This window comes from Onychostoma macrolepis, chromosome 04 (assembly GCF_012432095.1).
Source record: "Onychostoma macrolepis isolate SWU-2019 chromosome 04, ASM1243209v1, whole genome shotgun sequence".
Taxonomy (NCBI): Eukaryota; Metazoa; Chordata; class Actinopteri; order Cypriniformes; family Cyprinidae; genus Onychostoma; species Onychostoma macrolepis.
Window position 1 is genome coordinate 24,334,565 of NC_081158.1, and position 26,079 is coordinate 24,360,643.

At 37.3% G+C, this 26,079-nt stretch overlaps 3 protein-coding genes across 7 annotated transcripts; all 3 read left to right on the forward strand.

Annotated features, from left to right (window-relative positions):
- Positions 1–1,476: 1,476 nt before the first annotated feature.
- Positions 1,477–6,425, forward strand: strap (serine/threonine kinase receptor associated protein). Its single transcript, XM_058772111.1, has 10 exons — positions 1,477–1,679; positions 1,842–1,966; positions 2,132–2,267; positions 2,359–2,440; positions 3,687–3,759; positions 3,859–3,958; positions 4,103–4,240; positions 4,361–4,497; positions 4,617–4,766; positions 5,715–6,425. The coding sequence occupies exons 2-10, from the start codon at positions 1,855–1,857 to the stop codon at positions 5,774–5,776; spliced, it is 990 nt and encodes a 329-aa protein (XP_058628094.1). The 5' UTR covers positions 1,477–1,679; positions 1,842–1,854; the 3' UTR covers positions 5,777–6,425.
- Positions 6,426–6,765: 340 nt separating this feature from the next.
- tmpoa (thymopoietin a) lies at positions 6,766–20,489 on the forward strand. Of its 5 annotated transcripts, XM_058774096.1 has the most exons (15): positions 6,766–7,068; positions 12,063–12,180; positions 13,323–13,472; positions 13,555–13,691; positions 15,158–15,265; positions 15,469–15,537; positions 15,623–15,760; positions 16,098–16,166; positions 16,251–16,385; positions 16,487–16,576; positions 16,917–16,976; positions 17,053–17,268; positions 17,356–17,481; positions 17,707–17,810; positions 19,142–20,489. In XM_058774096.1, exons 1-15 carry the CDS (start codon positions 6,832–6,834, stop codon positions 19,488–19,490), a joined length of 2,106 nt encoding a protein of 701 aa, XP_058630079.1. In that variant the 5' UTR covers positions 6,766–6,831; the 3' UTR covers positions 19,491–20,489. The 5 variants fall into 5 exon arrangements, with proteins under 5 accessions (XP_058630079.1, XP_058630081.1, XP_058630080.1 ...); XM_058774098.1 differs by lacking the exon at positions 15,623–15,760; XM_058774097.1 differs by lacking the exon at positions 15,158–15,265.
- Positions 20,490–20,721: 232 nt separating this feature from the next.
- On the forward strand, positions 20,722–25,861 carry slc25a3a (solute carrier family 25 member 3a). The gene is made up of 9 exons (XM_058773744.1): positions 20,722–20,755; positions 20,868–21,023; positions 21,158–21,302; positions 22,314–22,441; positions 22,549–22,728; positions 22,844–23,025; positions 23,921–24,093; positions 24,241–24,351; positions 25,444–25,861. The coding sequence occupies exons 3-9, from the start codon at positions 21,173–21,175 to the stop codon at positions 25,605–25,607; spliced, it is 1,068 nt and encodes a 355-aa protein (XP_058629727.1). The 5' UTR covers positions 20,722–20,755; positions 20,868–21,023; positions 21,158–21,172; the 3' UTR covers positions 25,608–25,861.
- Positions 25,862–26,079: the final 218 nt, after the last annotated feature.

Below are 26,079 nucleotides of genomic sequence, written 5' to 3' on the forward strand. Positions count from 1 at the left end.
CATCTTATAGTTTCAAACCTGTGTCAAATGTCAACAAAGATGTCAAAAAAGATGCAAAGACGTGTTCCAAATAAAAACTTGTGGAGTCTGAAAGTGTAATTTGGTGTCATTATCTTTGTGTGTGTGTTCAACGAGGAAAAAGTCATAAGGGTTTGAAACAACATGAGCGTGAGCAGATGACAGAATTTTACAAATTTTATCAATTTTATGGTGGAGAATCCCCTCCGATCACTGAAGTGTAATCATAAACAGCACACAATTGTACACTGAAAATATAAACAGAAATGTTTAACTTGAGCGAAGTCCCCGAATCAGTCAGTGATTTGGTTTTTGAACCGGCTCATTCAAGCGAACTATTCGAACGAACCGATTCGCTAAAGTGATTCGGACTTCTCAGTGCCATCAAATGATCCCACCCCTGTGCGTTAAGAGACTGTCGCGGTGCATGCTGGTACTAAATGACTCACACTGCTTTACATCTAGAGCTTTCAGGCAGCGTTTCTGTGTCACTAAGATAATACTCAGGTAGAGAGGCTTTCATGTTTGCTTTTCTGTTTTCCAGTCATGAAAATGTGTGCTTACTGTAGATGTTCATCTTGAATGGCCTTTAGCATGATTTTCAGAGAGATAGTAGTGTAAGATCTGTAACAACCTGTCAATCACAAAAGACAATCACAAACGTATTGTCAATATATTATAAATAAACTATAGAAATATGTAGGAAAGAATGATGTGTGTGTGTATATATATATATATATATATATATATATATATATATATATATATATATATATATATATATATATATATATATATATATATATATATATATATATATATATATATTTATATATATGTATATATAATTCATTCAGCATGTCCTGTGAGTCTGTGAATTTCTCCCCTGCCTTTAAAACAGGTACCTGTCCCATGATGACCCTGGGATTTATCATGACTGGATGTCTGTATGTAATATTTCCCGCCGCAACCTGTCTGAGTGTTATACACATATCGTGACCACTATTCAAAAAAAAAAAAAAAAAAAAACAGCACAGTTCTAATTTTATCCTGTACAGGTATTTCTTGCCTACTGGGGGCGCTTCGTGGCTCGAAACGTTTACTTGATAGATTAAAGGAAAATCTTTTGGTTAAAATTGGATTCATAGTCGTCATTATTAAATAATTATTTAATAATATTGATACACTTTCTCTTTATAATGCCATACAGCCTCATAATAATAACGTTCTCGTCATTTTGAGCTCGTGTCACATAATACTGAACATATGTTCTCATATACACGGTTATAATCTTCTTTTTTATATTACACAATACACTTAAAACATTTTACAATACGTGTTAGCAAGAATTTTATATGTATTAAATGTTCACAGCATCTTTAGAGAAAGGACGCTATGGCGCTCCACGTGACACGATTCTGACCAATCCCGTGGCGCCGCGGGCCGGAAATGATGGCCGGGTTTTCACACTAGTGCTTCCATTATGTTCCTGTAGCGTTAGCGAGGGCTCGAGTTTAGCTTACACACACTCACACACACCTCGTGTAGCTGGTGGCACAGCACTGTAGCTGGGAGTGCGGCTCTGAGCTCCACAATCCTCCCCGACACGTAATCTGGCCACAAAGTACTGGTGTGTGTCGTTGTTTTGCTGTCTTTGCAAGGTAATGACTGATTTTCTGGCTAGCCAGGCTTGTGTTAGCCAGCACATCTGTTCTATTCTGTTAAATACCTTGTTTCTAGACATCATCTTGATGTTTTTTTTTAAATACATGTTTAGCTGTGTTTAAATAAAATTCCGTATGTGTCCTGTCATGTTTTTTTAGGTCTCCAGTGAGTATGGCTATGAGACAGACTCCTCTCACCTGTTCTGGTCACACCAGACCTGTTGTGGATCTGGCGTTCAGTGGAATAACTCCTTATGGATATTTCCTTATTAGCGCTTGTAAAGGTAGGTGTGTTCTTGAATCTTAGAACCAACCCTTGACAGTAAGCCTGGTCTTCTTTCTAGGCATTGAGCATATAGAGTAATCATTTGTTTAAGTAAGTGACTGTTTATAGGTTAATTGACTGTAAAATAAACCTGAAAGTTTGTTTTGGTAATCCAAAATTGCAGATGGCAAACCTATGTTGCGCCAGGGAGACACAGGGGACTGGATTGGGACGTTCTTGGGTCACAAGGGTGCTGTCTGGGGTGCCACCTTGAATAAAGAAGCTACAAAAGCAGCTACAGCCGCAGCAGATTTTACAGCGTAAGTACAACCAGTAACAAAATTACATGGGTGAAATAATATTGGTGAAATGTTATTTTACATTTTCTATTTATTTACTTTATTATGACAGAAAGGTATGGGACGCTGTCACTGGAGATGAGGTCCTCACCCTGGCGCACAAGCACATTGTGAAATCTGTAAACTTCACAGAGGTAATACTTGATGCAGAGAGCCAGATGTTTACAACAACATTAAATCGGCTTATGCCATGGTCTGTCTGAATACTCGATTCTGATTGGCTGGCAGGTGTTGATTAAATTCGTTGAACTGCACAGGTAGTTCGAGGTCAGTTTAATCACGTTCTATATTAATGCGCTTCCTATAAACATTGGTAACCATAGTAACACACAGTTACAGTTGAATAGTAATACAGACGAAAATAACCGTCATTTTTATCGTTCATGTCAAATATTGCAGCGCAAATATTATTAACATCTTTAATATGTGAATGCTGGCAAATGACCATGGCATAAACGGGTGCATTAAACGATTTGAATGCACTTTCTCGGAGGCAACTCCACTGCACGTCGGGTGGTTCTTCGCCTCCACGTCGTGCATTCAAATCGTTTAATGCACAGCTAGCCGTTGATTATCCCTTGCATATTAGAATGATTTCTAAAGGATTGTGTGACACTAAAGAGTAGGGCTGCACGATATATCGCATGCGATATATCGTGCAGCCCTACTGAAGAGTATTAACTGCTGAAAATTCAGATTTGCCACTGCCGGAGTAAATTACATCTTAAAATATATTTAAAAAATTTAATTTTAATAGTCAATTCCAATAGAATTAAGTTATTTTAAATTGTAATGTTTCATCATATTGATCTTTTTACTGTATTTGTAATCAAATAAATGCAGCCTAAGCATATAAAACATTTTTAAAAATTCTGACCCCAAAGTTTAGAAACAGTTAGTGTACTTAAATTTGGAAATATCAAATTCTTATATGTGAAGGGAAATACTTTATTTTTAAAAATATAACTCTTTCATGTAATTTCAAATACAAAAATGTTGCGATTTAAGGCTGAGCAATGTTAAGATTCATTTTTTCATCTCTATATTTTAAACTATGTATCCAACTACCTTTTGTTCACAGCATGAATTATGTGATTTCAGATAGAAAAAGTTTTAGAATTTGTATCATATGTTAATGTAGAAAAATCTTGTGTAATATAACTTGTTTGCTTGCTGGTTTGTATTGTATTTGTTATACTTGATTTTTTTAAAATTGTTTTTGCCATGAAAATAGCCTAAGATGCTGACATGGCATTAAATAAAATTATACTACTACTGTCATTTCAGTAATGTCACTTCATTTCATGGTTTTGAACACTCTTGTTAATTGGGCTGTTTTGTTAAATGGAAAGTTTTTACCAGCTTATGTTGAATCAACAGGACAGTAACTATCTCCTGACTGGAGGGAATGATAAAGTACTGCGCATCTATGATCTCAGCAAACCAGAAGCAGGTATGTAAAGTGACGATTTGGATTTGGAAAATCCAATTTTTAGTCATAACTGCTTAAAGATAAAATGACATGTAAGGCGAAATGGCATTTGTAATGCAGAACCCCTGGAGATTGCAGGCCACACCTCTGCCATAAAGAAAGCTCTGTGGTGTAACAATGACCAACAGATTCTCTCGGCCTCTGAGGACAAAACTATCAGGTGTGTGTCCAGAATGGTAATGGAGAAAGTCTTTGAATTTTACAGTAGATGCTTTGCCTTTATGCAGACTGATATTTTATAGTATGTCTATATAAATGTATGATGTGTGTCTGATTCTGAGTTTGTGTTGTCTTTCATGTGTAGACTTTGGGATAAGAACACAAAGGAGGCAGTGAAGACTCTGTCGTTTGATGCCTCTGTCAGCAGCATGGAGTACATTCCTGATGGGGAGATCCTCGTCATCACATACGGGAGAACCATTGCTTTCCACAATGCCCAAAGGTAGATGGCTACAATCTGTCATATAATGCAGATATTACCTTAAAGAACTAATTAGGACAAAAACATGTTCTTAATGTATTGAGAACTGAATGTCAAACGGTTTCTGTTTGATTTCTTCAGTTTGGATCTGATTAAGGCTGTTGATGCCCCTGCTTCCATTCACTCTGCCTCACTGCATCCTGACAAAGACTTTTTTGTGGCTGGAGGAGATGACTTCAAACTTTATAAATATGACTACACCACCAAAGAGGAAATGGGTAGGAATTTAGTTGCTTAATGTAAATAACTGCATTACGGAAAAAAAAAACTACTTATAGATTGCCTCATTAATATATAATTATTTGTTCATGCTTGACATTGTTTGTCTCAATTTCAGAGTCATATAAGGGTCACTTCGGGCCCATACACTGTGTGCGGTTTAGCCCTGATGGAGAGCTGTATGCCAGTGGCTCAGAGGACGGCACTCTGCGTCTGTGGCAGACAGCTGTAGGGAAAACATACGGACTGTGGAAATGTGTTTTGCCTGGTGAGTTTATATAGATATTGTCAAGACCGTTAGCATGTAGGGCTGCACAAGTGGTTAAATTAAAACCGAAACTGCAATATTGCTTAGTGCAATTTAATTAAATATATGCATGCTACTGCATTCTTTTACACTCAAACAGCTCATGATCCAGTGTTTTCAGTGTCTCCAAGCAGCACAGTTGAGAAGAAATTAAGACAGCCATAAATATTAGTATTGAAAATTTACAGCTGTACTATAAAAAAAACAAGAACTTATCAGTAGTTTCAATAGCAGTATATTTATCTTCAATACTTCAATACTCCTATTTTTATTTAATTTCTTATTTTTAGTGTTTTATTTTAAAATAGCTATTCTTATTACTAAATCAAATTAATTTATTATTTTATAGTCATTGATGTATATATCTATCACAAACTTTAATCGTAATTTTTTTTAAATCTAAAAAATGGCAATTTGATTGCGCAAATCATGCAGCCCTATTAGCATGTATGTATGCATGATTCAAAAAGATGTTGACTTAATTTCTGAAAGCCTATACATACATTATCAGTCTAATACGCATCTATCAATTAATCAAAAGAAAAGCTTGCAATTTATGAAAATATAACAGTGCCATATAAGCACTAAGTCCAAAAGAATTCCAGCACTGTCGTTAGATTTTGAAAGGCTTATGACAGATGTCACTGCTTTTACTTCAGGGATTAGCTGACAAGTGGCTTGTTTTGCCTCTCATTTGCATGAAGAAATGCTCTTTCCGCTCTGCTGTCATACCTACAATATCTGGCACAATCCTGCCTGAGTGAGAATGAATCAAGTGCCTGCTCATCAATAATTCAATACTAAATTAATTATTTTATCAGTGATTTATTTCTATTTGAAAGTGCCAGGTCAGGAATAGTTGTGTATCAGATTCTGTACCCAACACTAAAATCTCTCTGTCCCTTTCAGAGGAGCTGACATCAGAGAACTCTGAAGTGCTGTACTGCCCTCCAGCAGAGATCAAGGCCTGAGTTGGGAGAGAAAGAGGAAGACAACGAGGCAAAGGAGGAGAGATCACGGGAGAGGGAGAGGTCAGGGGACGGAATGGGTCAAGAAAACCACACCCCAGCAGAGTGCTGTGCCACCACCCTTCTTCACATGAGACAGACCGCACTGCCGAGCGTGACTTGAGCGTGGAGACAAACCAACACGCATGTACACTTTGTGGAAATGAGCATCAGGAGACGGCGGTAGAGCTGAGAGCACTAGTTCAAATGCTAATCCTCCAGCTGCCTGCTCTTTCTTTGATACCCATGATACACCAGTCAGCTCTTTCATAAGTGGTCGGTTTCTGCAGCACTGTGATCACTTTGGTTAAGATTATTACTTTTTTGTTGTTTTGTTTTGGTATTACAACATGTGCTTTCAGTACATTTCGTTTGTTAATTCGAGAGCTCAATCTTCAGTTTGATAACATCTCTCAGCGGAAGTGCTCCTGAGGAACGTGTTATTCAAATGTTTATCGATAGTGTGAATTTGTGGTAAATGTTTTCCATGACAGCCTGGGAAATATGTAAACCTGTAAAAGCTTAAAAGTGACTTAAGTTCTTTAATAATTTTGTCTTTGGTTGCAACATATGTTGTATCATTTGGCCAATAAAATGACATACCTTTATCAAATTGAATGTTTTTCTTTGTGCTTGCTTTTTTTTATTTTTATTAATCAGATAATAAAAGTCTTTAATTTCAAAACATTACAAATAATTCTGCGATATTCTTCACTTTAATTACCCATTAGTCCGTCAGTAGAGGCCTTTAATTTCTTGTCGAATTTTAAAATTATTCTTAATTTATTTTACATTCGAAGGATTTTTTTTTTTTTTGAATTTGGTAAAGTGAATCTCTTACAAACAAGTGGTTCAACCCGTCTATTTATCGCCTGTGATTTTTAAATAGTCTAGCTACCAATCAGAGCGCTTCTTTCTGCGGAGCGCGTCCAATAGGGGTCTCTCTCCTAAGATGGTCACTGATCCCATAAAAGAAATCGGTCTTAGCCAGCGATAGTGTTCTGCTTAAGCCAACAGACATGTCGGAATTTCTGGAGGACCCGTCTGTGCTCACTAAAGATAAGCTTAAAAGTGCACTGCTGGCCCATAATGTGGCTCTGCCGAACGGCGAACAGAAGAAGGACGTATACGTGCAGCTGTACTTGAAGAATCTGACCGCGCAAAACAAAAAGAGCAGCGGCTCTCCAGATGTCTTCTCCAGCGACGAGGAACTGCCTCCAGCCCCCGTGGTCTCCAACAGGAGCCGCTCTGGCAGGGTGGGTTGCTTGATCTTCCTTGGTTTGGAAATGCTTGCTTTGTTTTGGCTGGTTATTTGCTTTGCATGTAAAATGAATCAAATTGAGTTGATGCAATTCGCAGTTTCGAATTGCATCAGTTGTATCAAGTCGTGCATGTTCTAAAGGCGTGTTTGTTAGTGTAAAATGAAGAGGTTCGGATTATCAGAGTAAATAAATGTCATAAGTGTCCGGTTTGCCCATGCACATGCCTCATAAATGAAAACAAACCGGCATGGCCAACTTTTACTAGGGTGTCCGGTTCGTGAACGAATCGTTATTTTTGAGCTGGATCATTTGGGTGAATCAATTGAGTTTAGGAAAAGTGTTGCACATGTGTCGTATTGAAAATATTTGTATGAATTTTATCACACTCGACATATAGTTTATTTTAATGAGTAGTAGTGTTAAATTCAAACATGCAGTAATAGCTACATTTAGCCAAGGATTGAGACATTTAACTTGCATTATATTTAGGTTCTAATGACTTCTTATGAGCTGAATCACAGCTGCAAGTACAACTTGGTCTCTTGGAATTACAATAAAAGCCCTTAAGATATAATCAAAACACGTATAATTAATCAAATATGTAGTCTGAACAGCAAAATGTATTCATTGCTTTATTTGAACGCTTATTGTAATATTGTATAACGTTATCACATTTATACGCAGTGCCTTGAAAGAATCATTTTTAGAACAGGGTTTTGAAGATAACTGTTCGAATGAACCGATTCGAATGCCGGGCGACAATTTCCCGCGTAAATGAGTCGGTCTGATTCACTGATTTAAACTTCAATCAAGTGTTTAAAATCATAAATGCATGACTTGCAGAGATTATAACGTGTCGGAAATCTTACACTGCTGTATGTTATCTCAGTTCCACATCTGTTTTAGGCGTGCCCATTCAATTCATAGGAAACGTAAAAGCCTCCGCTTTATTGTGAATCCTTCAGGGAAGATCCATACTGTGGAAATTTTTACCTAGCATACTAGTCATTCAATAAGTTTTGATTTGTTTTGCTATGCATCTAAATCTGGTGATGTTGCTAGTCCTTGGCATTTCATGAATAATTCTGAGGTGATGAAACACCTGTTTCTTAGAGAGATGTGTTTTTTCCACCAGTTTCTCCATATTTTTACTCATTTTTAATACTCGTAGAATAATCCAACCTGTCTGCACCTGAATAAGCACATGCTTATCGGTTATATCTTTTTTTTCTTTTTTCTTTTTTTTCAGTTTTTCCATCAGGTATGAGGGTGTGTCTGTTGTTGCCATTTTTATTTTATTTTTTTATACAGATTTCAGAGTCAATACTACAAGTTTCAAGTTAGTTTTGGTTATTCAGCCTACCCCGATTACCTCGAACCTCCACCCAGACACCTACACAGAGACCTTTTATGTTTTAACAGAGATGATTGTTGTTAAAGGCACCTCTCTATACTCCAGTGCCAGTGAATGAGGTAGTGTGGCCTGTCATTGTGTGCCCAATCTTCCTGAAGGAGAGTTTCTTTGTCTGGTCTGCCAAGATGTTTTTTAGCAATAAACATGTCAGTGCGTATTTATTGGGTATAAAAGACTACTCTGTGTTCAGTTGGTAAACAAATCATTAAAACTGGGGATTTTCAGATTTTCATTTCAAAATTTAAAAGGCAGCTGCTTCTGTCTGTCTGTGTGTGTGTGTGTGTCTCATGTATAAAGAGGCAGTTTGTACTGTGAAAATTAATATTATAAATATCTCTAGGCCTATAGTATTGTACAGTTGGATACTTGAATATATATATATTTTTTTAATTATTAATTTTAATCAGTTTGTTTATAAATGTGTTAGATTTATAACCAACCTTTCATTTTAGTTTAATTCCATTTTAATTTATATTTATTTATGCTTTAAACACCTTTTCCCCCTTGATTTTTCCATAGATCCCCTAGCACTCTCTTGAGGCCCCCTGGGGGTCCACGGACCCCATTTTGAAAACCGCTGACTTATGGCTCGTTTCCACAGAGCGGTACGGTACGGGACCGAACACTCTGATCAGGCTTGCGTTTCCACTGCCAACCGGAAAGTAGCAATCGACAATAAAACGCGACGATAAGCACAACTCTGCCTCTTTTAAGTCATAATAGCCATTTATAAAAGTATAAGTACAAAGTATAAGAGGCTTATATAAGAAGAAATAAAGACAAAAGAACAATTCAGTCAAATGTATGCTACAGAGTCAGTACTATGGTAAAGTTCAAAATAAATGTAAAGTTTAACTGTGCTCAGTCAAAACGATATGACCAGAAACAAATAATAGATTCATGAGACCATGAATGCCTGTTAAATATACACGCAACAAATTGTATCTCATGTTTAATCACTACAGAGACATCAGAGCCAGCGGCAAATGTCAGAAGGACTAGCCGAGCTAAGGCTGCTCTATGCGGACACATGAGCACTGAGCGCCCGGTGATCGCCTGGAGCTCCAAAATCGGCATAGCAAATTTTCAAATAGGCGCTATCTTTATAAATAAACCACAGATTTGAGATTTAAACAATTACATTCTCTCCTGAAAAAACTCTTAAAACTACATTTCATGACACAATAACAGTAATATTTAGAAAATTACGCAGGTTTTTGGGCAATGACGTTTCACAAGTCCACAAGAACGCATATTGAGAAACGGCTATTGTCTGTGTGAAATTATAAAATACACTGTTCTAATTTTTTTGTGTGTTTGTTTGCACACTCTGATGTAATAAGCCGAACACAGCAGAGCGAAACGAGTGAAGGAGAAGCTTTATCCCCTTGTATCACGCACAAGTGACGATTATAGTCAACCAATCAACGTTCTGCAGCGAGTTTAGCTCCACCCTTTTGGTACCCTTTTACCCAACGGAAGGGTACCAAAAAAGTGGTACGGTACGGTTCGCTATTTTGGTACCATTCACAACTTCTGACAATACCGTCACCATACTGTACCGAACCGTACCGCTCAGTGGAAACGAGCCATTAAACGAATGATTGAATGGGAAGTTACGGGTCTAGGAGTTGTAGGATAAAATGAGAGCAGCACAAAGCTGTTTTCATAGTGGGTTTGGTCCCGACTCCCTTTATTGAGGAAATTCTTTCTTGTGAAGAGGAATTTCTGCTTCAGCTGCCAGATGTGTGTGTGTGTGTGTGTGTGTGCGTGCGTGCATGTGTTTTGCATTCCTCTTTGAAGTTGCTGTCTCTCAGATAGTAATTTCCCGAAACACGTGACGCACTTCTTTCGTTTGTTTATATCGACATGCATAGTATAGGCTGCTTCACTCTTATTTTTTGTAAGTTGCATGATTTGTGGACCATTTAGTTATCTGATCTTATGTTCAAACTCTTCAATGTCAATGTGTTACGACCAGATTGTGCTTTTTTTTTATGTTCCAATAAAACTGGTTTAGAAGCTGCGATGCACAAGCCACAACTGGGTAAATTGTGGGTAACCAACAACATCATGCCTCATTATTGCAAATTTCCAGAGTTGAATTTTACATTGAGCCACGTGTGCTGGCGGCATGCTGGTCGGCCTGGTGTAAACCCACAGGACTTGGCTCAGGTCTGTCAGGGTGCTGGTGCTCAATTTGGAGCACTTTCTGTAGAAAGACACTTCCCAGACTGAAAAAGCAGCTCAGCAGTGTCCCATAAATATTGCTGACCTGAAACTTGGAACCAGTAATGTCAGAAAAGCAAAAGCAAAAGTTCAATCTTGCAAAAATTTTCAAATTAAAAAAAGAAAGAAAAACAATCACTGTGTAGTATGATGCATTGTGTATATAGTGGCTCTGACCACATTATTTTCTGTTTTTAAGAATCATCAAGATGCTCAATTTTATTTTGGATAGTGGTAGTGAGAACCAAAAATGATGCTACAGTAGCAAAATTAATAAATATATAATCTGAAATGAAAGAGGCATGTCATTGCTGAAGAAATTTACACAGAATGGTTTAATTTGTCAGATGAGAATGCAACATCCTCAAAGCTAAGTTCACTTACCCATTTGCATCACTAATATTGAATGATAAAATATGTTCTCAAGATGTGTAAAGATTACTGTGATGTATTTGTGTTCAGGTTATGTAGTACAATAGTCAGTTTTATCATAATTCAAATTCAGTTTGTCTTTATGAAACCTCAAACCCATTTTGTCCACAGACCCTGTTTTTCACATGCTGAGCCTGACATTCAGAAACTTTTTAGTCAAGAGGGTGTTGTCTGTGGACTAAGGAAAGGTTTTTTTCCCTCCATCCTGCTGGAATGCTGTGATTATGAAACGTATTATTTTAATTTTTTTTGAGTAGGCAGCGTTCCAGATCAGCCCCTGTGAAGGCCCCTAACTGAAGCTCATGGGCCTTCACAATCTCCTCCTGCCCCTCCGTAACACATTCTCTCTTCTTCCACTTCACTGTTTTCACCATTTCTCCTTGGTCACATGGTCGTGTTTGTGGAGCAGAGCTCGACTCCAGGGAATGTGGCTGGATTTGCATTGTTCGTGCTTTGTCCTACTCAAAGTCTGTCTTCTCAATGCCTCCAGTTACTAATGCCACTATCTCAGTGGCACTTTGCATAAGCATTATTGATTTTTCATTTCACTGCCTAATTTAACTTCATTGGTTTATCCAAATAAACATTTCCTCCTGCAGTTACATGCTAGGCACATGTTTTCTTCATAGGGCTTGTTTTTAAACTCCACCCAGCTGTTTCTCATATAGGTAATAGTGTAGGGCTGGGGGGATGTAAAGAATGTACTCACATTTTCCTTGTTTCGGAGCAGGTAGGGCACTATTACTGTGTAATCAGGAGCCTGTCAGGCATGTTTAGACACCTGTTGCTTAAACAAGTTCAGATACTTTACCATGATGTCATTTTGACATGCGGTGCTAAAGCTTTGCAAATTGCATGTGAATACTAAACTACTATATTCACTGTATAAAGATAATGTAACCTTTCTTCTCAGAAAGCCACCAGGAAAACTGACAAAGTTCGTCCAGAGGATGTAGATGTCACTGATTTGAGCAACGAGGCTTTGAAGGACCTGTTACTGAAGTATGGCCTGAATGCTGGACCCATTGTTGGTGAGCCGTTTTTGAGATTCAGACTCACCATGAAGTGTAAATATTTGCAGATATTGTAACGTTTCAACAGTGGGCCACCAAAAAGTACTTGGGAGACTTAAGCAATATTCCATTGTTTTATATAACTACAATAAATGCCACTTGGTTTGATGTTTTAAGACGCATGGCACAACAAATACAAAAAAAGTTAAATAATAAAATGGACCCTGGACCACAAAACCAGTCATAAGGGTCAATTTTTTTTAAATTGAGATGCTTACATCTTCTGAAAGCTGAATAAATAAGCTTTGCATTGATGTATGGTTTGTTTGGATATGACCATATTTGGCCTCTGAAATCTGAATCTGAGGGTGCAAAAAATCTAAATATTGAGAAAATCGCCTTTAAAGTTGTCCAAATTAAGTTCTTAGCAACACATATTACTAATCAAAAGTTAAGTTTTGATATATTTACAGTATGAAATTTACAAAATATCTTCATGGAACATGATCTTTATTTAATGTCCTAATGGTTTTTGGCATAAAAGAAAAATCAATCATTTTGACCCATACAATGTATTTTTGGCTATTGCTACAAATATACCCCAGCGACTTAAGACTGGTTTTGTGGTGCAGGATCACACATACAGTTAAAAATTAAGAGATTGCGTATTTTGACTTGTTCTGGTTGTCAAATGCTGGTAGAAAATAGTCAATGTGTGTGAACCACACCTATTGAAATACCCCTCCCAAAAAAATCCTATAAAAACCTCATGAAATGTAACATACACAAAATGTCACAGTGCAAAACAACCACCCAAAACCACCCCGTTTTCGCTTCTGGAATAATCCAGTTGTCTTGTGGTATTGTGCAAGGCTATCAGTAAATCAGCAGTTTCTCCAAGCATGCAGCTTTGCGTGTTTATCCAACTCTGGCCTGAATAGTCATAATGTCCTTAAATGGATGTTGGAAAGCTCTTCAGATAATGCAGCAGACTTTCTCACTGCTTGTTATGAATAGGACGGAACCCTTTGATAATACCAAAGCGATTTTTATCTGAATCAGGCTCTAAATCAAACAATATATTTCAGAAATATTGTCTAATGATCAGAAGAAATTTACTGATTTGACACTGACATTAACCAATGTCTTCTCCACATCAGCGTCCACTCGGAAGGTCTACGAGAAGAGGCTTCAGAAGCTGTTGGATCAAGGTCCTCCTGAGACTGTGGCCTCTCCCTCAGAGACATCACAGACAGACGGCAGCCAGAATGGCAACACGGACTCAGACCAGTACAGCGACAAGGAGGAAGGTAATGGACAAACAGATCCCTTTATTTAAGCACATATTTATAGAAATGCATGTTAAAAAATGCTCTTTTTATTGTTTGTCAGAAACTGTTGTTCCAGCCCCGGTGTTTGTGCCTGAACCGGAAGTAGAGGCCGAGTCTATTCCAGTTGTGGAAAGACCAATCAGGAGCAGAGGGAAAGCGCCAGTGACTAGCAGAACACGGAGTGGCCAGCACAACAGGGTGAGGAAGAAACCTGTGCATTATTCTTGCTTGTGCTTTTTTCTTTTTTTGCTTATTTTGTACATCAGCCAAAATACATCTCAGTTAAATCAAATTATTTCATTTGTTTAGCTGCAACAAAGGAAATGTGCTGTTGTGTCTAGTAGTGGTTGAGCTGTGGCAGATATACACTACTGTTCAAATACAAGACTGATGTAATGGCTGCTGAAAATGTAGCTTTTCCATCTCAGGAATAAATTTAATTTTAAAATGTTTTTTTTTTTTTTAAACAGTTTAAAATTGTAGTAATAATATTTCAAAATATTACAGTTTTTACTTTTATTTTTGATCAAATAAATTCAGCCTTGATGAGCATAAGAGGCTTCTTTCAAAAACTTAAAATAAAAAAAAAATTAAGTTTTAAATATTAAATCAACTCAATATGAACTCAATCGCATTTACTTTTACCAACAGTCTTACTGTGAACATTTCATCATTGCACATCATTACAAAATAAAGAAAATATTATTTGTAATATTAAATGAAGGTATAGTAGCTTGGTTTTTCCTCTGAATGACTTTTCCAGCATTGATTTAACTTTCTTTTAGTTGGGCTTAATTCTGGTATGTAACGGCGACTTGTTTAAAAAAAAAAAATGTTTTGCCTTTTTCATTATTATTTTGTTGCCATTTCATTCAGAAATGCATCTCATTACTGGAGTAAAATGATTTGCGAATATCAGTGCACAGAAATGGTCCAGTTCCTGTCACTTTGCACAATATTTGTTCAACATTCACGTAAATATATGAAAGTCAATTAGTTTCAATCTATTAATGAGTCTGGTGGTTGGTTTTTAAAACGACACAAAGACAAACTTCAGCTTAAGCAGTACAGTTAGTTTAAGGGCGATTGTCTAATATGCGCAAATTAATTAGCCTGGCCAAAGTTGTGAGTATGTGGCAAATGAAGCAAAATCTGCAGACTGAAGATATGTTCACATGATTTCAATTACAGCTAGCAATCCCACTGTCTCACATCCCTTCCCTTTTTCACTTTAGCTTCAACTTGGCCCAGACTTTAATCCTCTTTTATCTTCTTATTCCCTCGCTTCCTCCAGACATGCTTGGCTTTCCCATTACTGTGTGACTTTACTCAGTTTTGCATCTCTATGTAGACTTGTTCAGGTCACTTGTAAACAAATAGCCAAGAGAATTCTCTCATCAAAGACTTGTTATTTTCAGAGGATCTTGATTCACATAAAAGCTGTTCAAGTTTCTTAGGAAGTACAATCGTTGCATCCTGTCGCCCTTTACTTTCATTATCTGTTCAGGGTTCAGTAGCACCACCTGGTGTAGAAGAGATCTGACCTACTGCAGGTGGTCACATGACTGCTCTATATTTGAATGTTGTCATGCCTGCTGTCAATATCAGATAAGCTCCATACTCGTGCATGGAAGGTTCTAGACCTTTTGTTGTGTGATGTGTAGGAGGATGACGATAAGGAGGAGGAAGATTTGCCGGTTTTGAACATTAAGAGAAAGTTGAAGAGATCTTCTCACAGGCTGGATCAGATGGTTCCTGCAAGCGACGACACTGTAACATAATCTGTGGTTATGATATTAATGTGCATCACCTGGTTTCTGGGTGTGGTGATTAAAGTTAAAAAACACATTTGGGTTTGCACACGAGTGGACAGGGTTTGGTTGAGCTCATATTTGTTTCACAAATGAGCCAAGGCTATAATATACTTTGTTACTCAATTGTAATCCAGGTTTGTATGCATGTGTGGTGTTTTCAGGAGAACTCTGAGCTCTCATCTGCAGAATACTTCTCTGTTTCTCAAGACAGGAGAAGAACAGGACCTGTGGTAGGTGGCCATAACACTAGCATAGTGCCAACTGCCTAAATTATTATCCAGACCTCATGAACATGCTTTTATCCTTACATTAAAGGCAGCAAGAAAAGAGCCCAGACCTTTGCTCACAGACAGGATGTCAAAGTTCTCATCTAAGACTCAATCTCTGAGACGACGCAGTGCACCAGTCCGCTCATTTCAGCCTGATTTAAAAGAGGCTCTTGTCGCTGATAAGGTGTCATTCTGCTTTTTAAAAAAAAAACTCATCTGAGACTTCAGTTCAGGCAAAACGATTGAGGTTCTCGATGAGTTTTTATCATTTACTCGCCCTCAAGTTATTCCAGTCCAAATCTGTGTGAGTGAGTTTCTTCTGTTGAACACACAAGAAGATATTTTGAAGAATGTTGGTAACCAAACAGTTGCTGGAAACCATTGACTTCCATAGTATGGAGAAAAAGAAGTCAATGGTTACCAACATGCTTCAAAATATCATCTTTTGTGCTCAACAGAAGAAAAGTTTATATAGGTTTGGAACATGTCTCATTTGTTTGTTTGGAAATCATGTCTCATAGGATTTTTCTGAGCCCTCAATAGTGAAGGAGGTCTCTATTTCACTGGTGACGATGAAAGCACAACCTTTGGTAGGTGCAGAAGAAATCTCACGCATGAATGAGAGATGCATCATGTTGTAGAGCCACAGTGTTTCTTATGGTGTCATATTAAAGGCAGAACCAAAGGATCCCAAACCCTCAAAGTGCTCCTCTATGTCTGCGACTGACTGGTCAGAATCACTAAAACGTCACAATTCTCCTTACCAGTCAACTGTATCCGGTTTACGTAGCGCCACTCCCATTGACAAGGTGCCAACCCTCTATAAATTTTCCATGTCTTTCAACTTGAGAATGAAAGAGTCACGTTTAATAGAGTTCGTAATTGTTTTTTGTGTCACTCTTCTCTGTAGTTTGATGAGAATGCAGCTGAAATCACTTCTCCACTTAGACCATCTAATCGAGAGCCGCTAGTTTCCCAGCTTAACACTGCTTGTGTTGAGGTGATGATACACACACGTCCATCTTTAGTGAATGCTTTTAGCTCTAAATCACCATTTTGTACTTTTGTCCATCTAGTCCAGTGGTTTTCAATCGTGTTCCTCGGGACCCACTGCTATGCACATTTTGCATGTCTCCCTTATCTGACACACTCATTTGAGTTCATGGAGCTCTTTCCTAATGAGCTGATGATCTGAATCAGGTGTGTAAATTAGGGAAACATGCAAAATGTGCAGAGCTGTGGCTCCCCAGGAACAAGTTTGAAAACCACTGATCTAGTCAGCCTCAAAATGCATATTTGTGCAACATAAAGGATCTTAATTGAAATGTTCATGATCTCAGGTGGATGGCCTGGGTATGCAGGACTTGCTGAGCTGTAGATCTTCGAGCCGTGCTCCTGTGGTATGTCTCACGGCAATCCATATCTGTTTTTAACATTCATTTTAGTAGCTCATGAGGTTCTTTTTCTTCTCTGAAGGTGCAGGAAGTCAAATCACTCACTGTATCGAAGCTTTCAAAGCCTTATTTGAGTCAAACCAAACCTTCCAAACCCTTGATAGACATGGTGAGCCATCTTTCACCTTCCTGTGATGGAAAAAGAGAGGTTTTCCCATCACACTCATTTTCATTTAGGGATTCTTCATCCCGTACGGCTTCAGAGGACTCTCTTCCTGTCTCGTATGACATTTCCCAGGTTTGCAGTTAATTCATTGTTGGATATTTGTTTTTGACATGGTAATAGGTTACAATATAATTGTAATTTACGTTGTTGGTTTATCAGGAGAGCTTTGGCTCACCAAAGACAGAGTCCAAGACTAGACAGTCCAAAATCACTCCTTTCTTTTCCAAAATCACCTCTGTCCGAGGACTTGATAGCAGCCAGATGGGGACGCCAAAGACAACAACGGTAATTTCATGAGCTGTATGGTGTTTGTCTCTAAAGGTGATGAGGAAATGTGGGATTCACAAGCTTGGGATTCAAGAGTCACTTAGGTTATGCACGACTGTGGTGTTATATAACACCTTTCTTTCTTTTGTTTTTAAAGTGAAAGCTGACAATATCGCAACACTTGTGATGGAGTTATATCCTGCCCCAGTGTTCACATCTTTGTGGCTCTGTCTTTGTGCGCAGGTTGAAAAGGTGTCCGCTATTGATCAGACCCCGAGGACGGTAGAGAGAGATGTGCTTAAAGAGATCTTTCCCACTGAAAACCTCAACACCCCTACTGGAATCAGGTATGGAGGGAGGAGGTTTCTAGCATTCCCACTGTTCAAACACCGGAGCCTTATGTATTGGGGTCGAACACTTATAAGGGTGTCCAAGTCTTTAAAAATCTGGTTTAAAACGCCCCCTAAAGCTACACAGTTTTAAAGAAACCATACATTTGATTATAAACAAAGTATCAAATGGTGAAACAAAGTAAAACGTAATAACCTATTCTCCTTAGACCTTGAATATATGTGAGTGTACAATTAATAATCATCTCAATCATTATTTTGCTAAATGTATTTAAAGGGATAGTTCACCCAAAAATGAAAATTTGATGTTTATCTGCTTACCCCAAGGGCATCCAAGATGTAGGTGACTTTGTTTCTTCAATAGAACACAAACTCAAGATTTTAACTCAAACCGTTGCAGTCTGTCTGTCATATAATGGCAGTCAATGGGTCTCACGGCTTTGAGAGTCAAAAAAAAGCGAAACGATTGGTCTGTGCAAGAAACTGAACAGTATTTATATCATTTTTTTTACCTCTGATCCACCGCAATGTCCAACTGTCCTGAGCGCGTTCACAACAGCCGGCGTGTGACGAGTCAATGTGCTCTGGCATAGTAGACGCATGCGCGGAAGACCGATCGTTTCGTGTCTTTAGACCTCAATGTTTCGTCACGAGCCGCAGGGTTTAATTTGGTTTTGTCTGTGTATGTTTTTTCTTTTCTCAAAGAAATTTCATTGACTGCCATTATATGACAGACAGACTGCAACGGTTTGAGTTAAAAATCTTTGTTTGTGTTCTACTGAAGAAACAAAGTCATCTACATCCTGGATGCCCTTGGGGTAAGCAGATAAACATCAAATTTATATAATAATATTATTATTATTTGTACAAATATAATTTAACTCATGAATATCATTAGGATTTTTGGAGTCACTCCACATGACTTTTTGTTTATTTGATTACATTTAACTCGAACCAAACTGATATTCTGAAATATCCAAATAATTTGATATTTGAAGTTGTTTTTTTGTTTGTTTTTTTGTCTGCCTATTCGCCACATCACGTGATTTTGTGGATGCATGTTTTATATACATACATGCATACACACACACACAAACAACAGATAAGTTCCAATAAACATTGCAAATAAACCTAGAACTATAAATGTTTTTTTTTTTTTTTTTTCTTCAAACATACGTAAAATGGACAAAGTAAAATAACTTTTGTAAAAGTATGTGTATTTTTGTCTAATGTCAAAAAATCTTTTAAAACAAGATTTTCCAAAACATTAAGACTTATTTTCAGAGAATCCATCTTAAATTAAGTTTATTTTTCAAATGTATTTTTAGTGCCACCTGTCGCCGTCCAATCAGAGGAGCAGCTGGCCGGCCCCTGGTCGGTGACGCATGGCTGGACGAATCCCGTCTCCGTCTTAAGGAGCTCAGAGAAACCAGCTCCTCCTCCACCTACACAGAGACCCGATCCGTTCCACGTGTGGCCGCCGTCCCTCTAACCTCTTCCAAGCCTGCGGCGCCCCCTGCTGTGAAGACCAGAGCGCGGCGCAGCCTGCCGGTGTGGGTGCAGCTTCTGCTGCTTAGTGTGGTCACTGGATTCCTGTTCTTTGTCTACCAGGCCATGGAGACTAATGACATTGGACTCTTCAAGCAGAGCGGAGCAGATGATAGCACCAGCAAATGAATGTCATGTGGATCGCCCCACTCTTTGCCCTCTTTATCGTACTCAGCCAGTCTATCTCTTTGTTGACTCAGCAGCCGTGGACTTTTACCTGCGCTCTTTATAGATTCATACAAAGACAGAAACCCAGAGCTTTTGCATATGTCTGCTCATGCTCTCTTCCAAATGAACCGGTTTAGAGGAATAAAACCTGGTTATAATTTTAAAACGGTGACTTTTCTTGCCTTTTGTATGTTGAGTGAGTGTGTTTGTTTTTTTCATTTGTAATTTGTTTTACTGAATAATGTTGGTGCTGTCTATGAATGGGAGTCTGAGTTGAAGTGCTGAAGGAGTTGGCTAAATACACTTGTTTTCTGTGTAAACTACATTTAGCATCTACTTGTGACAATATTTTAGCATTTATTTTCACATGTAGCTCTTTAAAGGTGCCGTATCCATCTTAACACTGATGCCCCTTGTAGTATTTATGTATGTTGTTGAAATACAAATATTTTCAATAAACTGTTTTGCAATGTAAGGTCATTCAATATTTTTATTATTTTAATCATTTAATTTTTGTTATTTCGGGATCTTGGAGTTGCAAGTAATTTTCTAAAATGTCAATAAATTTGAACAGCCTAATAACATTAATTGAGAGTTTGCAAGAAGATCTAGACTCTAGTTTGAAAAGTTTTGGAAAATGTGAGTACATATAAATCGTCAATATTGAATTTTAAATGACTTATTAACCCAAATTCTTGTTTTAAAAAACATTGCAAGATCTTTATACTTGTTATGTTACATTAGTAGAACTGGACAATGAGTAAAATGCCCACCGTTATGCCCTTTACTCTGCTTTTAAGACTATGATTACATTTACAAATCAATATTCTGAATGTGTATTTATTTTACATTACAAGGTGCTGTGGATTTGTGAGGTAAAGCTTGGGAGGTTCAGGTACTTTTTATGTATATGACAGAATATGGTTTAATAAAGCAGTTTACCTCGTCATAAATTTCAGTTTGTTTTATTTTTATAAGTGTGTGTGTGTGTATATGTTTAACCTAAATGTTCTTAACTAAATATATTGTCTAAAAGAGACCCTGGAAAGTCTGACCTCACTTTGATCTGGTGTAGGTAAGGAGGATATAACTGTGCTCGGCCCTGTGCTCTGATCCAGGAATAGACCGTCTCATTGAGTTTAATCGCCTTACACCAGCCTCTGCTGTGCGTAATAAGCTCACACACGCTACCATGAGCTCAGGTTTGCAGTGAGACTCAACCATCGGTTACTACAATTTAGCTGGACACATATTTGCACTTATAGCTCAATACACAGAGTACTGTACTTGATAAATTGGTGTTTTTTTGTTTTTGTTTTGTTTTGTTTTGTTTTTTAGGAATGCCAGTGTGGCCCATAATTCCTCTTTCAAATGGATTCACTCAGTGTGATGACGTCACAGAAGGTCAGGGTGATTTAGTCTGAGGTCATCTGATGTCTCAGACTCGCCTGCCGCTGATGCACCCAGGAGGCGCCGTTTCTTTACAACCGACAAGTGAGTGCACTAATTCTTTCAATATGAATTTCTTAAATACTTGAATGAGAGAGACATACTGTGTTTCTCAGCAATGTCTGCAAAAAAAGGCTAACTTTTGTTTGATTTTAATTGTCACCTGTCTGTTTTGGCAGTAAACCCTGGTGAAAATGTACCCAACTACCCTAACACAGCTGGCACGGTCGAATCCTTTCCAGGCTCCTCTCTTTTCCATTAAACCAGATGAGCAAGAAGAGAGCCTGCAGATAAAACGCAAACTTGCTGCAGCAGCGTATGATGGTAAGAAGTTCTTCTTTATCTCCTGAATTGGACATTTGGTTGCGAAAAATAGTAGACTTCTGTCTAAAATAGATTATTTTTTTCATTTTTGCTCATTTATTTTTTGCTTTTTTTGTTTGTACATATTTCAATATAAATTTTTTCTTTGATTTTGTCCTCATGTTTTTTTTTATTATTTGTTATTTTGCTAGTATTTTTAAGGTTGTTTTTTAAAAATTTTATGAGATTTTTGGAAAGGTTGCTGGTGTTGTGACGATGCTCAGTGAAATTACGCTACTATATTTAAAGTGCACTCAGACTGTCAGAATGCTTGTCATTCCATTCGTAAAGATTAACTAACCTCCTAATTAACCTCCTCCACAAGGATTACACGTCTGGCTAATAGACTTTACCTTGTCATTACTGGCTGTTAATTCCTAGACGCTTTTTCTCAAGAAAATATTGCACTACTTGAGCATGAAAGACACCTTTTTACTGTTAAAAGAATAGCTGACCCAAATATCATTATATACTTCTTTCACCTTCTTCCATGGGACACAAAGAGAGACATTTTTATGCTGATTGGTGTCTTCTATCCAATTACAATGAATGAGGACAAAGCATGCAAAATCATCCTGATTGTAGTTCTAATGGTTTCTAAAGAATATATAGTGTATATAAATAAAGTCTTCTGCAGTAGTGCCATAGTTTTGTGTGACAAACTCAGTTTATTCAGTTATTTATTGTTAACCGCTGCAAACTGTTCAATGAATTAGTAAGAAAGGCACAATATCCGACTCGTGACTAAATCATTCAGAATTTGTGAACTTTATCAGACTCAAATGAACAATTCATTCTCAGTTCATACAATGCTACATCTGTTATGAACTCTAATGATTGTGCCATTTCACTTCCTTGGGCTCCAAACATATTGAATTGGCTTTAACTGACTTAACTGTTTTATCACACACAGACAGCATTGATGTTCGTGATGAATTTTGTGATGTTAAATGTGTGTTTTTTGTCCCTCAGATGCAGATGTGAGCTGTGAATATGGGTCAAATAAATATTACGCCCTCTGCGGTTTCGGTGGGGTTTTGAGCTGTGGTCTCACACACACAGTAGTCGTGCCCCTCGACCTCATTAAATGCCGCATACAGGTGTTTGTTTTACTTCTCTATGTGTAAAAACTATAGACGTTCCTAACTTATTTTGACTGAGTTTGTAGCCAGACTTTGGGAAATGCATTATTCCTGTTTTCTTTCAGGTGGACCCGGTTAAGTACAAGTCCATCTTCAATGGCTTCTCAGTGACCCTGAGAGAGGATGGCTTTAGGGGTCTGGGCAAAGGGTGGGCTCCAACATTCATTGGTTACTCCATGCAAGGCCTTTGCAAGTTCGGTTTCTATGAAATCTTTAAGGCCCTGTACAATGACATGCTTGGTGAGGTGAGTCTCTGCATTAAGGATACAAAGAAGACCTGCAAAGGAACTACAAAAAACATGCATTTTTTGCATATTTGTTTGTGATCACTACTGTTGTTTATTTTGGTCTGGTGAGCAGGAGAATGCTTATTTGTGGAGGACATCAGTGTATCTGGCCGCATCTGCCAGCGCTGAATTTTTCGCCGATATTGCGCTGGCACCTATGGAAGCGTGCAAAGTGCGCATCCAGACGCAGCCCGGCTATGCTAACACCCTGAGAGAGTGCGCCCCCAAAATGCATGCTGAGGAGGGGCTAAAAGCGTGAGTAGATACCTAACCCTCTGGTATTCCTCACTTAGGGGTCACACTTACAATCCTCAGAGGTCTAAAGAGACCAAATAAGATTTTTTTGTTAATGAAATGAATGCTATATTTTGTTTCAGTAATAGTTTTCATGGTACTATACCATATTTACCTCTAAATTATACACCATTTGTTTCTATATAAAATAATACAAAACAAATTTTTTTTTCCAATTAATACATTGTTAAAATGAAGCAAAAGTATATTCTAAATGTATATATAGGGTGTATAAATAAATAAATAAATATTGTTCTATATGTAATCTATACATAGCTCTGTGTATGCCATATTAGCTTATAAGAGTATTTTCAGATATAATTGTTTGTTTATTAGGTTTTGTGTTGTGACCCAAAAGGTTTTGTTTTGTGACCCTAAAAATTGCTCTGTATTTTCATATTTGCAATTCATTTCCGATTACGGTCATTTTTGCCCAAGAAGATCACAAGTCACCCTTTAATCTTTCTTTTTCAAGTTATCAAGTGCCACAAAAATTTAAAATCTTGTGCTTTGAAATGACCGAAGACCACTAAAGGGTTAAGGCTGACCAAACTATACCAAATGACTGTCGTTGACTACATTACACTCTTAAAAATAAAGTTTTTTTAATCCGTATCAATAGTACTATGAAGGAAATGTAATATTCATGGAACCTTTCCAGGTTCTTTAATGGAAAAACATTTTTTAGATTATAAAAATCTCCACACTAGAAAAAAATACTTATTTTAAGATTTGTTCACTGTTTTTTGGGGAACCCAAAATGATCATGGCTGTGGAAACCCTCTTTTGGACCCGTTATGAGGCCCTTCATAGGACTCTGCTGGAGTTTTAATTGCCGGTGTTATTGTCTGTGCAGGTTCTATAAAGGTGTTTATCCCTTGTGGCTGAGGCAGATCCCCTACACCATGATGAAGTTTGCCTGTTTCGAGCGAACCGTGGAGATGCTGTACAAGTACATAGTACCAAAACCACGCAGTGAGTGCTCCAAACCTGAGCAGCTGGTGGTGACCTTTGTTGCTGGTTATATTGGTAAGTTAACCTCAAAAGTGGTTTGGCCCTTAGATACAAGTTTAGAAACATTCCTTTTAGCATGATATGTCTCTGTAAAGAGTGCCAGCTCGAATTTGCATCGATAGATACAGATACTTATAAGCTGTGTTGTATGTTTGTCCTCAGCTGGCGTGTTCTGTGCTGTGGTGTCCCATCCCGCTGACTCTGTGGTGTCTGTACTGAATAAAGAGAGAGGCAGTTCAGCTGTTGAGGTGGTGAAAAGGCTGGGACCCGTAGGTGAGTCACTGCATATGCATATATATATATATATATATATACAACACTGTTGATCAAATAACAAAGAAAAAAAACCTGAGGGGTTTGTCATAATATCCAGCATACTGTACATTATCTTGCTTATCACATGATTACTTACCAAATAAATACATTCATAAACAATAAAATACTGATTTGAATTGGAATTATTGTATTACGTAAGAAGAAAAGACTGTGGATTTAATGGCTATTATAAAATAATATTTCACCACAGAATATCACGACTGACCAAGCAAAATCAAGTACATTAAAAAAGCAGTTATTATACTTTGTCACTTTAGATATTTGTCGGTGAAATATGTTTTTCTGTCATTCCTGTCACATTAGTAACAGGTCAATAGGAGCTCTGTTCCAAGAAAACATTGTTACATGACCAAATGTAATCTGTAGTCTGAAAAAAGTTTATTTGCCTGATCTTTATTTTATGACAAACAATATTAAATAAGCAACTTTTAGACTATTTCATAGCATATACCCAGTTAAACATTATCTTGTTAAATTAAAAAAGATACTGTAAAATGTAGCATTTGCAATATATGTCAAAAGACTTCCTTGTGGTAGATTGATTGATTTATTTGTTTAGCATGTACTGTACTTGTTTTTATAATTACACACACACACACACACACACATATATATATATATATATATATATATATAGATAGATAGATAGATAGATAGATAGATAGATAGATAGATTGTTAATTACCCCATAAAATTGATTTATTTATTTACTTTATTTGTTAAAAACTTTTTGTACATGGTTAATGTTATTATATTGCTCATAAAAATCATTAGACCTTGAAGCACCATTTTGGAGGTTGCAGAGGCATGTAATACTCTTTATTACCAAAAGAGGAGGCTGTTGTTCCTGGACTTATTCCCATTAGATCAGCTCAATATCATTGGGATCTCATTAGAAATTACAAATGACCCATTCATTTTGTTCTTTTATCTCAGATGATTAATTGTTGGCATGTTTAAGTGTCATTAGATCTAAGGGGTAGATTATGTGTGTAATGTATGTTCATACGAGTAATGTTTTTCCCACAGGTGTGTGGAAGGGTCTTTTTGCTCGAATCATTATGATTGGCACACTGACCGCTCTACAGTGGTTCATCTATGACTCAGTGAAGGTGTACTTCCGTATGCCCCGTCCACCACCCCCTGAGATGCCCGAGTCCCTTAAGAGGAAAATGGGTCTCCTGGACTACTAGACTCCTTTCTTATCAACAGTATCCTGAATAACTAAAGAAAGGCAAAGATTCACCACTTACAATAAACACCAGAGTCGCTGGAGTGTTTATCAGTGAGGAAAGCACTATTGAATGATCGCTAGGTTCTCAGTGTCACTGTATATCTGTATGAATATTAGAGTAAAATCAATCACACACTAAACATCTGTTGATTTTTATGTGACTCCTGTGTGTTTTGTCAAACCGTTTTGCTCTCAGTATGTAACTAAACTAACTAAGACCACAAAGACTATTGTATTATTCTTCTGGAAATAGAATTTTGAAAATAGAAAAAGTGTATTGTCATTATGTGTAGAATTATAACATTTTTCTATAACTAGATAATATTGGGGTGCACATATTTTATATATAGTTTAAATATGAAGGCTTATTTTTATACAATAGAACAGGGTTTAAGTGCTGTTTTTTTTTTTAAATGTTAATGAAGTAAAAC

What these genes read in the sequence shown, in the direction of transcription:
- strap (XM_058772111.1), top strand. Translation starts at nt 1,855, where the DNA reads ATGGCTATGAGACAGACTCCTCTCACCTGTTCTGGTCACACCAGACCT. An exon ending in AATCTGTAAACTTCACAGAG is followed by an intron (nt 2,441 to 3,686) that starts GTAATACTTGAT and finishes TTGAATCAACAG; the next exon opens with GACAGTAACTATCTCCTGAC. An exon ending in GTGGAAATGTGTTTTGCCTG is followed by an intron (nt 4,767 to 5,714) that starts GTGAGTTTATAT and finishes TGTCCCTTTCAG; the next exon opens with AGGAGCTGACATCAGAGAAC.
- tmpoa (XM_058774096.1), top strand. Translation starts at nt 6,832, where the DNA reads ATGTCGGAATTTCTGGAGGACCCGTCTGTGCTCACTAAAGATAAGCTT. An exon ending in GAATGCTGGACCCATTGTTG is followed by an intron (nt 12,181 to 13,322) that starts GTGAGCCGTTTT and finishes TCTCCACATCAG; the next exon opens with CGTCCACTCGGAAGGTCTAC. An exon ending in GTACAGCGACAAGGAGGAAG is followed by an intron (nt 13,473 to 13,554) that starts GTAATGGACAAA and finishes ATTGTTTGTCAG; the next exon opens with AAACTGTTGTTCCAGCCCCG.
- slc25a3a (XM_058773744.1), top strand. Translation starts at nt 21,173, where the DNA reads ATGTACCCAACTACCCTAACACAGCTGGCACGGTCGAATCCTTTCCAG. An exon ending in TCATTAAATGCCGCATACAG is followed by an intron (nt 22,442 to 22,548) that starts GTGTTTGTTTTA and finishes GTTTTCTTTCAG; the next exon opens with GTGGACCCGGTTAAGTACAA. An exon ending in ACAATGACATGCTTGGTGAG is followed by an intron (nt 22,729 to 22,843) that starts GTGAGTCTCTGC and finishes TCTGGTGAGCAG; the next exon opens with GAGAATGCTTATTTGTGGAG.